Raw genomic sequence first — 16,421 nt, 5'->3', positions numbered from 1 at the left:
GCTAAAGGTCCAGCAGGTGGCAGAGGCCAGAATCCTCAACAAACTGGCCTCAATAATGTCTAACCCCACTCACCCACTCCACGCCCTGAAGGTGATCAAGAACAGCACCTTCAGCCAGAGACTAATTGCACCAATATGCAAAACGGAGCGGTACAGGAAGTCCTGTATACCAGCTGCCATACGGTTTTACAATGCACAAAACTAACTTTGCACCTTATAGTATCTAGTATTTATTATTGTATTTATTGTAGTATTTAAGTATTTTAGCATATGAGGGAATGTGTGTTTGTTATGTCTGTCCACGCTGTTGTGACACTGTAATTTCCTGTAAAGGATTATTAAAGGATCTATCTATCTATCTAATATTCAAAACGCTACCGTTTCGTCGTCGAAGGTCGGATAAAAAAAGTAAGGTAGGATTTCTTTGCCTGTGCGTCTGAAGATGTCGTGTGCAAAGTTTGGTGTCGATTGGTCAAGAAATGTGGGAGGAGTAGGGAAAAAGCAGTTTTGCGGTTTTCGCGAAAAAAAAAATTATTGACGCAAATGGGCGTGGCCTATGCCAAAAGATGCAGCAGACTCCAGTCCGTGTGTCTAACGTTTTGGACTGTGGGCGGTTCGGTGTGGGAGTTATAGCCCCAAACGCGTATTCCTTGGTATAGCGACACCTAGTGGCCGGCATGTCTGGATTTGGTCGTCTGCCGTCACCTCACGTACCTGGATCTAGTCATGCAATTGCGTGTGTTGCACCATTACGGTTTGGGCTGTGGTCCCACTTCTACGGGGGAATAATAAGAAGAAGAATCCTACAAAACAATAGGATCCAACCTGTTGGCTTGGACCCTAATAAAAATCCTTACAAAAACAATAGGGATCCAACCTGTTGGCTTGGACCCCTAATAAAAAAGATCCTTACAAAAAACAATAGGGCTCCAACCTGTTGGCTTGGACCCCTAAAAATAAACACTACAAAAACAATAGGGATCCAACCTGTTGGCTTGGACCCCTAAAAAATCCTTACAAAAACAATAGGGATCCAACCTGTTGGCTTGGACCCCTAAAAATCCTTACAAAAACAATAAGGGATCCAACCTGTTGGCTTGGACCCCTAAAAATCCCAAAAAATCCAAAATTAGACGTCGGATCGAGTCCAAATTTTACACACATGTTGGTGCTAACCTTAATGTCGTTCGAGAATTTTTTTTGGAAAATCTCGCCATTAGGGGGCGCAATAAACGAGGAAATTGTACATCTTCTACAAAATTTCGCCATTAGAGGCCGCAATAAACGAGGGAATTGTTCATCTCATAACTGCCCAAAGGAATGTTCTGAAAACGCGTTTGGGGATATATCTCCCACACCGAACCTCCCACAGTCAAAACCTTTATATCCACAGATTCACGGTAGCGTTTTGAACACATGCTTCGCGTTGTGCCGGCGAAATGCACATTTCTTGGACCCCTGCATAACTGCTTGCAGTTCTAGTTAGGGGTCCAAGCCAACAGGTTGGAACCCTATTGTTTTTGTAAGGATTTTTATTATTTACCCCGTAAAAGTGGGACTACAGCCCAAACCGTAAATGGTGCACGCGCGCCAATTGCATGACTAGAACCAGGTCCGGCACCGCTACTCAGATAACAAAATCCAGACACGCCGGTCCCTAGGTGGCGCTATACCAAGGAATACGCGTTTCTCCTGCAGTCCAAAACGTTATACCATTACGCCCCGTGCCCACTACATGCGTCCGTTGACTGATGTGGGAAGGCGTGGCTGACTGATGGGGGAGTAGTCTTTGCAGATGCATCCGTCAGCCAATCAAATCGCTTCGCCGGGTTCTTCCCGCTACTTCCTGCTTGTTGCGATGCAAGATGACCCGCTTTCCATGCAGTATCGTCAGAGGCCAAGTCGCGTCACAGTGCTTAAATTTGCATACGCGATTGTTACGTCCCCCGCTAGGGGAAGGGGTGGCAACATAAAACCAGATGTCTTTGGTTAACTGGAAGTTGTTTATTTGTTTATTTAGCCCAGAGCATGGGATAAGTTCCCGTGTAGCAATTAACAAGAACCTCGATCAACCAACAAATAACCATTCGAAGACCCAATATGGCAAGCTTCATATCCAAGGCCAGCTGCCGTGGATGTTGAGCTCGCCCGTGCTTTATCCTCCCGGATCCTCGGCCCTCCGATGCAGCAGCCAATCACGTCCGGGGACAGGCACATCAAAATTAACATAATGGTCAACAAATCACACGCGGGGAAAAACACATTATCATTAGCATGAGCATCGACAAACTGAGGATTTTACCCATGAGGGCGGGGTGTCAATCAGCAACCGTACAGCAATCTGATTGGATGACGGATCCGTCGCTGCCAAAAAGTTGAACATTTTTCAACTTTCTGACGGAGCCGAAGGCTCCAACGGAACGGACGGATCCACAATGCATTGCGCTTCCGTCCCCATTAAAGTCAATGGGGATCACGCAACGGACGGAGGTAGTGGGCACGGGGCCTTAGATGCACTGGAGTCTGCTGCATATTTTGGCAAAGGCCACGCCCATTTGCGTCGATAAACGATAAACATTTTCCGCAAAATCGCGAAAACCGCAAAACCCTTCCCTACTCCTCCCACATTTCTTGACCAATCGACACCAAACTTTGCACACGACATCTTCAGACGCACATGCAAAGAAATTATCGGACAGTGTTTTGATCCGACCTTCGACGAAGAAACGGTAGCGTTTTGAATATTGGTTTATGAGCTAAATTAGACGTGGAAAATCAAAAATCCAAAAAAATCCAGAAGTAGACATCGGATCGAGTCCAAATTTCACACACATGTTGGTGCTAACCATAATGTCGTTCGATAAAAAATTCGGAAAATTTCGCCATTAGGGTGCGCAATAAACGAGGAAATTGTATATCTTCTACAAAATTTCGCCGCGAAAACGCTACACTGACTTCTCGCTACTCCTACCACAGTTAAATCCTTTGTATCCACAGGTTCAGGGTAGCGTTTTGAACACATGCTTCGCTTTGTGCCGGCGAAAGGCACATTTCTTGTCGCGTTGTGCCGGCGAAATGCACACTTCTTGGACCCCTGCATAACTGCTTGCAGTTCTAGTTATTATTTTACCTACATGGAAGTCAATGGCAGCCCATAGAACCGCTTGGCGAAAAGTTGTGAAATTTGGCACACTGGTTCAAGACAGCCCCATTAGCCCATTAAGCCAATGTCAGGTCGCTAGCCCAACAGCTCTAGCGCCACCAACAGGTCAAAGTTGCACATGCATTCATATTTATAACTTTTGACCCATTCATCCAATATTCACAAACCAGGTATCATTGGAATCCTTGGTCCAAGCGAAGTTCAACACACCCTATGACGTCATTTTGCGCCATGATGGATTTTCCGCCATCTTGGTTTATATCAAAAACCTTCAAAATGCTACTTCTATCACAAATCTTGTCTAATCATCTTGAAACTTGGCAGATATGATCTTCCGGCCATGCTTGATACAAAACATAGAATAGACTTTTCAAATTCACAACCGTTTGCCCACTAAAGCCAATCAAATTTGACCGCCAAGTCGCCAAACAGGAAGTAAGCCCATATCTCAGCAGCCCTATGACATATCATAACCAACCTTGGTACATAGACCCATGACCTGATAAAGGTAACACTGAATGAATTTGGTGACCTTTGACCTCTAGGGGGCGCTGTTATTAATGTTGATGTGTTTTGACTCCTCTCTCTTCACATGAGTATATTTAAAACTTATTTTCAATGTCTGGTGATACTATCAGACCTCCCCGTATAGCTAGTATATTATTTCTTGCAGAAATATCCGCGACAGCCAATGATATTCAACCGCGAAGCCGCCAGACCGGAAACACGCCAATATCTCAGCAGCCCTTTGACATATCATAACCAAACTTGACACATAGACCCATAACATCATCTTGGGGACACTGAATGAATTTGACCCCTAGGGGGCGCTATAATTAATGAAGACGTGTTTTAACTCCTTTCTCTTCACATGAGTACATTTCAAACTTATTTTCAATGTCTGAGGATACTGCCAGACCTCTCCATATAGCTTATAAGTTATTTCTCATTGCAACATCAGAACTTGGCCGCCATGTTGAAAGTTGTCAAAATCAGTTGTACATTTCCACAGGCCACAAATTATGTCCAATCTTCATGAACCTTGGCATATATGATCTTTAGACCAAGCTGAACAAATGTATTGAACAGCTTTCTCAAATTCAAAACCGTTTGGCCGTGACAGCCAATCAAACTTGAGGGCGCTCATTAATGGGTAGACACTGCACTCTTGTGGCGACAAGCGGTACTTTATGTATAATGCAACAATGACTATGTTTACCATTCCGCCCACTTACAATATAAACTGCAATTCCCACTGGATTAGATGCTTCACGAACAGGGGCGTTGCTAGACCTAGAGTTTTACTGGGGCACAGGCCCCCAACTGCCAATACTTTTTTTTTTTTTACGTGTGCACAATATGAAATAGATGGATACAGAAGGGTATGTGCGAGCTTCAAAATCATTGTCACTGTCATACTGTACAGTAGGCTATATTAAAGCACTGGTAAAGGTAAAGATTCAAAGATTCATGAGTACCGTACAATGATATTTATTTTAACACATACACATCTCAAAGATTTACAAATAAGGTAACTGACAAATAAACAAAAAGTCTCTTTATGACCTTCCTCTTTATCAGAAGTCTGCACATCTATATTTATTTAGAAGCTGTGTGGAAACAGCATAATTTTGCCAGAACGACATGGACTAAAAAGGCAAGAAAAAAGGTTGAGAACTAATAGAATTTCGGACTTAAGGTGAGGTGGCTCGTTGCCACCAATCAAACTGGGAAATGTAATAGAACCATCAAACCATCAAATTAAACTAAATAAGGCCATACATTACTGCATAGAGCCATTTTAAATGATTATTTTTTCCCTATCAGGCTGTATCGCCGCGCTTTCATGGTGGCAAAGCGGTCAATAACTTGGCTTTGACTCACTTTACATAGTTGCTCCCTTTCAATGGATAAAAGTGAAAGTTGGTGAAGCCTTCCCTGCCCCATTGTGGACCTAAGCCAGGTGTGGAGCCTTCTCAACACACTGAAAGATCGCTCACAACTACAGCTGTTCACAGGAATTGTGAGTGCAATCTGAATTAGCTGTGTCAGTGTTGGGAACATTGTTGGATCCAGTATGTTAACACCCTGTATATCCATAGTTTCCTTTTTGGTGTTCAGGAAGTTTTTGGCCACTAAAACTTCCTCAGGTTTTAGGTCAACACTGTAATGATCTGCCAGACCATGGAGGTGCTCTTGAGAGAAAAAGAAATCTGACTGGGGATTACAAGCCTGAACACCTCTAAGAACTTGACTGTTGACTGATGAAAATCGCTGCTCAATTTCACTCACCATCCTGTCCAGGCATGGTAGATACAGGTTTCTTTTTAAACATTCTGAATCACCAAGGTCACTCACTGCACCACATCTAGATTCCACTAGATAATCATCCAAGCGTTTCTGCTTCTGCCTTGCCTGTCTGGTACATGTTTCTGGAATCTCATTTGCTGCACAGAAGGTCTTTACTGTATCATACAGTTTAGCAGCATCCTCATCTGGGCGCATCTGTTTGAGAGTTACACAAACAGCTCCATTATATTCTACAGCCTTTGCCAGGTCCACTGTTTCACTCTGGAGATATTTGTGCAGATTCTCAGTCACAGACAGCAAAGTCTTGAACACCATGAGCTTATACACAGTGTAGAATGCACTGAGTTTAACGTGTAGCCCCACTGCATTGGCAGCCTTTATGCCAGAAAGGCACTCTAGAAGAGCAGGGTAGTTCTCCAGAACTGCATTTACAGAACGCAACTGGCATGACCAGCGGGTCTTTGACAGCTGCACAAGTTCAGATGGTTGCAATCCCAACCTATTTTGAACATCCCTGAATTTGTGATGATTTACCAGTGAAGTGCTGAAAAATGAGTATAGACTCTGCAATGTGTCAAATAAATCACTGGCTTCTGGCACTGCATGACAGGTGTGGCAGAGCACCAAGTTTAATTGATGCGCATAGTAGTGCACATAAATGGCCTCTGGGTGCTTGTCCCTGAATTTTGCTTGGACACCTCCAACAGCACCACTCATACTGCCGCCCCATCATAGGCCTGTGCAACACACTTCACATGTGTAATGCCATCATGAACTAGCTGTTCTTCAATGGCTGCAGTTATGCTCTCTGCATCGAATTTTCTCAATTCCCTCATGGCCAGCAAACTCTCCTTTACTCTACCCTCAGTTACGTAGCGGACACATATAGCCAACTGCTCGGTGTTGCCATCTCTGGCTTCATCTGCCATGATCGAAAACATTCCAGAATTTCTTAACTCCTTGACAATGCTTGCCGTTACCTCCTTCGCATAGCACTCAATTATTTCATTTTGCGATGAAGGTGATAAATAGGTGCTGTGGGATGGGGCTGAATATGACTGGAGGAAAGGATCAAACTGCTTTAAATATTCAAAGCACTCCAGAAATTTCCCTTTATTGCTACTAGATGTCCCCTCATCATGGCCCGGAATGGAATGTTTTGCTTTGCTAGCAATTGTGTGGTGGCCACAATGCGCCGCAAGTATTCTCGCCTATTTCTGATTTCAGCCTCATTTGCTGAATGTAACTGGTCAACCACACTCCCATGGGAGACACTTGATTTAAAACTGTGCCATGACACCATGCTTGCTTTATGGGCTGGTGTTTCCTCATGCTCTCTGAAGAGATCAAGAGCTTTCTTCCAATTAGTCAAACCAGTGCTAACAAAGGTGTCATGTTTTACATTTTTCCCAAACATTCTGCATGAAAAACAGAAACCTGCATCTCTTGTCACAGAGTACTCCAACCAAGAAAAATTTGCAAACCAGCTGGAATTGAACGATCTTTTTTTCAACCCGAACCAGTGCTGTGGGTATTGGGCCAATTTGACCTGATTTGGACCATCACATATCTCCCCTAGGTCACAGATATCCTCCTCAATATTCTGAATAGTTTTGCGTCTAGCCCCCAACATGTCCTCATCCGATCCTTGCCTGTCTCTCTCCTCTTCCTCCCCCTGCCTGGCCCTGGACCCCCCAGCCTGTGCTCTTTCTCCCCTCTCTCCTCCTGCTCTTCCTTCTCCTCCTCCTCCTCCTCCTCCTCCTCCTCCTCCTATTCCTTCTCCTCCTCCTTCTCCTCCAGCACTCTGCCCCTCAATCAGTGTAGCAGCCACTAGCCAGAAACATCCAAACACATAGGCCTAAGTATACTCACTGCATGCATTTCATAGGCTTTCCTAATTAACAGGGAAGCTTACCCAATTCAGTATAGACAAAACTGAATTGGCAAAAATAAACCATTGATCAAATCACAGCACATCATACTAGCAATTGTTGGCTATTACCAGCATAAATATTAATGTTGACGTTAATGTGGGCAATTATCATACCTCCCTCGTCCTCATCTCTCCTCACTGCTCCTCTCCCTCTGCCCGTAAAGAATTTTCTGATGTCCATCTGAATCGTTTTTCAGAAGGCGAATGTTTAGTTTTACAGGACAGCTTCACAAAACAAATGCCTATACTTTTACAGGACTCTCAAGTTTTGAAGATTCATTATTCATTTCCGCGTGTTTGCGTGCACGCATGGTGTGTGTGTGTGTGTGTGTGTGTCTGTGTGCTATAAAACTTCAGGCTACAGACGCTCAGTATTGAAAAACTGGTGCTAATTATGTGGGCAAAATTAACAGCAATCAAGTTGTCATTGTTTGTGTCAAACAAGTTGTGAATTTGTTGTTACGTTAAAACAGGAGATGACTTACTCTGTGCTGTTTCCAGCTCCCGCGGTTTCAAACGAAACATTCAGAGTTACGTGGACGAATCCGGAAATAACTGTTTTTTTTTCATTGGTTGTTGCATTAAATCGTACCCAGATACAGTAGTGCTATTTTCTGATTGGCTTTTATGTAGCACCTTTCGTTTTTTGATTGGCTGGTAAGTGGCAGGCTCGACTGAAGACTCCCGAGGCAGCAGGAGATTCATTTGATGAATCTTGCCGTTTCCATAGCGAGAGCGGCGCTTCTGCAGATTAATTTAATAATGAATCTGATCAATGGAATTTTACTGGGGCACTGGAGACTTTTACTGGGGCACGTGCCCCAGTAAAAAGGGGCTGACGACGCCTCTGTTCACGAACCACCTCCTGAACGGATGCTTGTTTACATTGTGTCTATTTTAGGGATATTGTTCTGAATACCCCTATTTATTTGTGACATTTGTTCTGTCAGGCAGACTGTATTGCGCCCTTACCACTAGGTGGGGTCCTTTTCCCATTTGGTAAACATTGACGCGTACTCGCATAATGCTCATCCCACCGGCTGTCGGTATTGCCGATTACCGAGGCGGTCTTCATGTAGCCCCCTGGCCGATTACGTCCATCCGGCAGAATTAGCCTACCGAGTCCCATTATGCTTGACACCCACATTGCTGCTCCCAGCTATATTTATTATTGGGTGTCAAGCAGCGAAGCTGCGAGACAACCTATTGTTTTTGTATGTTTTCCTATTATTATTATTCTGTCATGGGAGTCTATGGCAGCCCATAGAACACCTTGGTGAAAAGTTGTGAAATTTGGCACACTGGTTCAGGACAGCCCCGTTATCCCAACAAGCCAATTTCAGGTCGCTAGCCCAACAGCTCTAGCCCCACCAACAGGTCAAAATTGCACATGCATTCATGTTTATAACTTCGACCCATTCATCCAATATACACAAACCAGGTATCATTGGATTCCTTGGTGCATCCAATGATACGTAATTTTGCGCCATGATGGATTTTCCGCCATCTTGGTTTATGTCCAAAACCTTCAAAATGCTACTCCTATCACACATTTTGTCCCATCATTTCGATTCGTGGCACACATGATCTTCAGGCCATGCTTGATATAAAAATATGAAAGAGCAAGCGGTTTTTTCAAATTCAAAACCGTTTGGCCGCTACAGCCAATCAAATTTGGCGGCGAAGCTGCCAAACAGGAAGTAAGCCGATATCTCAGCAGCCCTTTGACATATCATAAACCAAACTTGGTACATAGACCCATGACATCATCATGGGGACACTCAAAGAATTTGGTGATCATTGACCTCTAGGGGCGCTATAATTAACAAAGACGTGTTTTAACTCCTCTCTCTTCACATGAGTATATTTCGAACAAATCTTCTATTTCTGGTGATACTCTCAGACCGCTCCATATAGCACATAAAATATTTCCCATTGGAACATCTGAAATTGGCCTCCATGTTGAAAGTTGTCAAAATCAACATTACATATCCACAGGCCACAAATTATGTCCAATCATCATGAAACTTGCCATATTTGATCTTCAGACCAAGCTGAACAAACGTGCCAAACAGCTTTTCCTAATTCCAAACCGTTTGGCCGCGACAGCCAATCAAACTTGTCGGCAAAGCCTGGCCGCCATGTTGAAAGTTGTCAATATCAACATTACATATCCACAGGCCGCAGATTATGTCCAATCATCATGAAACTTGACTTATATGATCTTCAGACCAAGCCGAACAAATCTGCCAAACAGCCTTTTCTTATTCAATACTGTTGGGCCGTGACAGCCAATCAAACTTGACGGCGAAGCTCCATAACAGGGAGTAAGCCTGTTGTCAGCAACTCTTTAACATATCATAGCCAAACTTGCTAGATTATGTCCAATCATCATGAAACTTGCCAGATTTGATCTTCAGACCAAGCTGAACAAATGTGCCAAACAGCTTTTCCTAATTCCAAACCGTTTGGCCGGGACAGCCAATCAAACTTGACGGCACAGCCGCCTAACAGGAAGTAAGCCTGTTCTCAGCAACTCTTTAACATATCATAGCCAAACTTGCTACATAGACTCATGACATCTTTCTGGGGACAGCCAAACAATTTGGTGACCTTTGACCTCAGGGGGACGTCAAACAACAATGACTTTATTTACCATTCCGCCCACTTACAATATAAACTGCAATTCTTACTGGATTAGATGCTTCATGAATCACCTCCAGAACGGATGCTTGTTAACATTTTGTCTCTGTTAGCGATATTGTTCTGAATACCCCAATGTATTTGTGTCATTTTTTCTGTCGGGCAGAAGATAATGCGCCCTAATGCCCAGTTCAGACCAAAGATTCACCTTGCAACGGCTTGCAACTCGCAACTCCTTGCAACGCCTTGCAACGAGACAGGCTGCGACGTTCTAAAACTGGGCAGTTCACACTGGCTGCAACGCGCTGCAACGGGCTGCGACGCAAGGTGGTTTCCATAGCAACTGTGAACGCTCTGGCACATGCTGAGAGCCGCAACATCATCATTTGCGTAGGTTAGGTTAGATTAGTTAGGTTTGCGATTAGTTAGGTTTGCAATTAGTTTTATTTTTATTTTACTTGAGAGTAGGCTAGAGTTACTATGTCTTGTCATTCTCCACTACATCTGCATTGGAGTAAATAGCTGGAGCTTACAGTTAGTTTAGATTACCCGTTGTTGGATACATTGCATTTTCAGGTCATTTGTCGTCCTCATATTTGTATTTGGACACAATTATTCATGTCTGCGATCATCACACAGTCCACAAGCAGCAGGTCGCAATTCCCGATGGGTCACAATTCATGACAGCAGACCGTCGAAATCTGCGACCACACTGTAAATGCGGGGAAAATGAGTCAAACTCCAACCAAATGTTTTCAGGTCATTTGTCGTCCTCATATTTGTATTTGGACACAATTATTCATGTCTGCGATCATCACAGAGTCCACAAGCAGCAGGTCGCAATCCCAGATGAGTCACAATTCATGACAGCACACCGTCGAAATCTGCGACCACACTGTAAATGCGGGGAAAATGAGTCTAACCCCAACCAAGTGTTTTCAGGTCATTTGTCGTCCTCATATCTGTATTTGGACACAATTATTCGTGTCTGCGATCATCACAGAGTCCACAAGCAACGCAGGTCGCAAACAACGATGCCACAATCAATCTAGCGCACCGTCGAATTCTGCACCCACACTGTAAATGCAGGAAAAATTAGACAAACCCCAACCAAATCTTTTCAGGTCATTTGTCGTCCTCATATCTGTATTTGGACACAATTATTCGTCGTAGAATTCAGCAAGATTAAAAGTGCAAATACATCAACAAAATACGACAGTACGGTACCGGGACGGAGTAAGGCCGTGACGTACAAGTTGTTCTGTGCTGTGATTGGCTGAAGAGGAATTGTTAAATCGCCGCGTTCTAAAACTGGACCTTGCGATTTGACATGTACAATCTCTGGCGACTCCTTGCAACGCCTTGCGACGCCTTGCAACGGCTTGCAACGACCCGTTCACACCGCCCCTGCGACGTTCTAAAACCGTCTCGTTGCAAGCCGTTGCAAGCCGTTGCAAGGTGAATCTTGGGTCTGAACTGGGCTTTAGGTAGGGTCATTTTTCCGTTTGGTAAACATTGGCATTCGCATAATTCTGTAGTTCATTCCACCAGACGTCGTTATTAACGATTACCGAGATGGTCGTCATGTAGCCACCCATTCCACCAGCCGTCGTGATTACGATAACCGAGACGGTCGTCATGTAGCCACCAAGCCGATTACGTCCGTCCAATTACCGATATGGTCATCATGTAGCAGAATTAGGTCACCGATTACCGAGACGGTCGTAATGCGCCCTTACCACTAGGTAGGCTCATTTTTCCATTTTGTCTTCATTTACGAGTATTCGCATAATGCTGTACTTCATCCCACCTGCCGTCATTATTACCGATTACCGAGACGGTCCTAATGTTGCCACCTAGCCGATTACCTCCGTGGGGCATAATTAGTTTACAGATTACCAAGAAGGTTGTCATGTAGCCAACCAGCCGATTACGTCCGTCCGGCAGAGTTAGTTTACCAATTACTGAGACGGTCGTCATGTAGCCACCCAGCCGATTCCGTCCGTCCGGCAGAATTAGCTTATCGAGTCCCATTATGCTTGACACCCACATTGCTGCATGCAGCTACATTTATTATTATTATTATTATTATTATTATTATTATTATTATTATTATATATTTTTGGGGATAAAATAAGAGTGATGACTATTGTCATGTCATTGCTCTTATTTTATCCCCAAAAACGCAGCTGATCGGACGCATCACACGATTCGGAGGCATGCATCACATTTAAGGATTTTAAAAACTGATTCTTATTCTTTTTTTTCAAAAATGCATTCGGCAGAGAAGAGAGACTAGCGCTGCTCACGGGTTGGAATGAAAGGGAGAAAAGGGGACAGAGTTGCCTGCGGAAGCGATGTCTGAGATGCAGAGACAGCTTCACACTACCAGTGTCTGTCTCGTACGGTGTGGAATGAGAGCTTGTGAAGGCACTATTGCACAAGTACGCCTGCTTGCTTGCGCAATAGCATACTGCTCGAGAATGCAGTATCGCTGTCAAATCTGTCCCTAGGAAAAGTAACGTTGCGCCGAATTGAATAAGGAAACGCTATAATGAAATAGCGGTAATGTTTCCACATTAATTGATAAAATAACAGGGGATGGGAATGGGGGATGGCTGTTTCAGAAGGGGGATGATTTTGATCATTTTAATTCCAAACGGGGATGCCATCCCCCCTCAACTCGAGTCCTGCGCGCCCCCCCAGGGGAAACGCGCCCCCCAGGATGGGAACCACTGCCCTAGAGCATTGATGCCTAACCCCTACCTGAAACCATCATAGCTCAAACCCTAACTCAGCCCACAGCGCTCACCCACACACGGTGCTCACCTGCTTAAAGGCGTCGTTGAGCATCTTGTATCGCGCCGAGCGCCTCATGGGCAGACACAGGCTGTAGACGGCATGTATGGCAGCGCAGGCGAAGCTGCACAGCCCCAACTGCTTTCTGCGACCCATCCAGCGGTCCAGCCAGCTGGGGAAGCGGGCGTACTTGGTGCCCCGGGACAGCTGCAGGCCCGCGGCGAGCGAGCCAGGGGCGTACACTGAGGCCAGCGTGACCAGGGCCACCGCCGGCAGCGTGGCGTTCACCGTCTCCACGGGCAGCTTGTAGAAGGCGGGGGCGCGGCCCAACGCCACGAAGGGGTGCAGCACGTCGCGCAGGAAGTTGTACAGGTAGAAGACCACGAAGAGGCCGAGCGTGGAGAGGACCGGGACGCGCCACGATGGGAAGAGCCTCAGTGGGAGGTTCTCCAAATCCAGGGCCTGGGCCGCCAGGAGGCCTGTGTCCACCGGGGCGAAGCCCAGTGCGCGGCACAGCCCGCCCACCACTGCCTTGGCCTCCGCGCTGTCACCGCACAGCATGACCTGGAGGACGGGGAGGAGAGGAGCACCGTGAGGTTACACCCCGGGGGGGACGAGGACCACCGTGAGCTAACATGAGGTCACACCCAGGGGGAAGCTCAGGGTGATAGAGCAGAAGAGGAGTGGACAGAAAAAGTGAGGATCACAGACCGAATTTATTTTCACTATTTTATTATCACTCTGCATGGAGCATGTGGGAAGCAGTTCTCAATTAGGCCGTTCTCGGGCATCAATTCAAATTGGAACCAAACTAAATGTCTGCGTCAAACACAATTGATACAGCGTGCAACTGAAAACATCCTCCGAATCCCGGACACGCCCGGACCTCAGACCGGGACCTCACCTGTCGGTTCCCGTCCCGCGGGCCGGTCTGGAGCGCCCAAGCTGACACGGTGTTGAACCCTTTCACCACGTGGCTCTCCGGGAACATGTCTGCCAGCTGCTCGGCATGGGATGTCCTGCAGAGGTTGACCTGGACGGCATTGCTGACATCCACCAGCACTTTGCCCGCCAGGACCTGCCTGAGGCCTGCCAGCGTGGAGTAGTGCTCGGGGAACAGCGCTACGAACACAACACCCGCCTGGCTGGCTGCCTCCTTCTGGGACGTCACCTGAGGGGACAGCGGGGCGAGACAGTGAGGATATGGGATTGCACAAGTCTTTACTGTAAACGTATTATATATTATAAATGTATTTCTCATAAACGTACTTATCATAAACGTACTACTTATTGTATGTCGTACGTCCTGGCACTTAATGTACACACTTATGTATGTCATACTTAGTTACAGTACTTAGTCGTGTAGCATCTTATCCCTGCAATCTCTATTGTATACAGGGAATGGGTAACCTAGCGATTGCTAGTGCTTGGCACTTGGTTCTATGAACATCCTTACTGTGCCGACAGTTAAAAATTGTTGTTTCTCTTTCTTCTGACAAATGTACTTATCGGAAGTCGCTTTGGATTAAAGCGCACTAAATCCCCTAAATGTAAATGTATACTTGTTTCACTCTTTTTTTGAGTGACATCAATTATTGTGCAATTTAAAAAAAGTTTGTGTTTTCCAGGGACCCCTATTGCTTTGCCGTTCCCTGTGGGGGCATTGGATCGTAGAACCGTCAAATCAGGAGATTTGAGGCATAAATTTGGATTATGCAATACATTTTCTTCCGCCGTTTTTAGTTGATGGAATCTGGGCTGTTGGATTTGATACCGGAGGGGGGACACTAGCCTGTAGAACAGTCAAGTCAGGAGATTTTAGGCCTTACTACGGGATTTTAGATCTTTGAGTGAGTGAGTATACCAGTTAGTAAGTAAGTGAGTGAATCCATGAACAAGTGAGTGAATCAGCGAATCCCGGGGTTGAATGCTGTAGGAGAAGAGAGTGACGCAGCTACTGAGTCAGTGAGTGAAAAAAGCAGTCAATTTGCAAGTTCATCAGCTTTAGAGTTAGTAAATAATGCAAGTGAGTAAATGGATGAATAAGTCAATGGATGAATGAGTCAACGGACCCTTTTCACAGATCATCAACAATGGTGTCACTTCCTGTTTCTGTGATTGAAAATTAGGCTGTTAATTAAGTCCATCGCAGGACTTCCTGCCTCTGTGATTAAACCTTTGCAGCGCATCCAGAATGCGGCAGCGCGCCTCATGTTCAACCTACCGAAGTTCTCCCATGTGACCCCCCTCTTCCGGGACCTCTGTCATGCCAAATTTGTACCGGCTGCCAAATTTGTACCGGGCGCGTCATCCATACGTAATCCACTCCAAATCTGCCTGGCAACAGATGATCGCTTCGTCCGTTGCCTGGCAACGGACGATCGCGTCGAATGATGTGAACATTCGCGAACCTTCTATCTAGCGATCCGTTATCTGTATTGTGCTATTTCGTCCTTGACCTGCTTTAAACACTCAGTTTACTTGCTAAATTTGATTAAACAATTAAATATAATACAAATATAAAGTAAAAACAAGTGTTATCTGTAATGATATCAACAACAGTTATTAGACCGTCACACGGAGCATGCGCAGTTGGATTGGCTCGCTGCATGTTGATGTCTGTTCCAAGATACATCGTGTGTTTATTAAGGAACCCAACAAAACATTACATTATCTAGCGATCCGTTAACTGTATTATGTTATTTCGTCTTTGGCAACATGAGCGCGAATGTTTTTTGAAACCTGCCCGGCAACGGACGATGCGATCATCTGCTGCCATGCAGGTTTGGAATGGATTACGTATGGATGACGCGCCCGATACAAATTTGGCAGCCGGTACAAATTTGGCATGACACCTCCACTGGCTCCCTGTAGTAGCTTGCATCAAATTTAAGACGATGGTACTGGCATACAAGGCAGTCGATGGAACTGCCCCTGCCTACCTCCAAGCATTGCTAAAGCCACACACCCCAGCTCAATCCCTCCGCTCAATTACCTCAGCTGGACGTCTGGAACCGCCATCGCTAAGAGCTAGCAAAGGCCGTTCAGCAAAGTCACAACTTTTCTCGGTTTTGGGACCTCAGTGGTGGAACGAGCTCCCTGCCGCTCTCAGGACCGCAGAGTCGCTCACTATCTTCCGAAAAAGACTCAAGACTCACCTGTTCAGAGTCCACCTCAACACTGCATAGCCACCCTCCCCCTTCTGGCCACCATTGTACACTGTATTGTATTGTATTGCATTGTATTGTATTATTATTATTATTAGTACTTAACTGTGTATCAACTGCAGTAGCTGCTATCATGGCTGTAACACGGGGAATTGATTAGCCTAGCGATTGTGGTACTTGCACTTGGTTCTATGAACATCCTTTCTGTACCGACAACGATATATTGATGCACTTCTTCTGACAAATGTACTTATTGTCAGTCGCTTTGGATAAAAGCGTCTGCTAAATGCCCTAAATGTAAATGTAAATGACTAGCATGGTCAACGTATATATGAAGTTACTAGCTATATCTACTAATACTGGCTCACTGCCACTCTTACAGTGAACAAAACCATCATTGTTATGA

General features: G+C 45.3%; 1 protein-coding gene across 4 annotated transcripts in view; it reads right to left on the bottom strand.

The window, feature by feature from the left end:
- LOC115541881 (metalloreductase STEAP3) overlaps nucleotides 1–16,421 on the bottom strand; it is a 71,440-nt gene that overhangs the window by 49,721 nt on the left and 5,298 nt on the right. For all 4 annotated transcript variants that reach the window (XM_030353791.1, XM_030353789.1, XM_030353790.1 and 1 more), the window contains 2 exons: nucleotides 13,753–14,019; nucleotides 12,879–13,412 (listed from right to left, as the gene is read on the bottom strand). In XM_030353791.1, the coding sequence (XP_030209651.1) occupies nucleotides 12,879–13,412; nucleotides 13,753–14,019 (801 nt within the window). The remainder of the gene's footprint in view (nucleotides 1–12,878; nucleotides 13,413–13,752; nucleotides 14,020–16,421) is intronic.

Source organism: Gadus morhua, chromosome 4 (assembly GCF_902167405.1).
Source record: "Gadus morhua chromosome 4, gadMor3.0, whole genome shotgun sequence".
In the NCBI taxonomy this organism is placed as follows: Eukaryota; Metazoa; Chordata; class Actinopteri; order Gadiformes; family Gadidae; genus Gadus; species Gadus morhua.
Note: the sequence above shows the minus strand (reverse complement) of the source record. Positions and strands in the feature narration are given on the sequence as shown.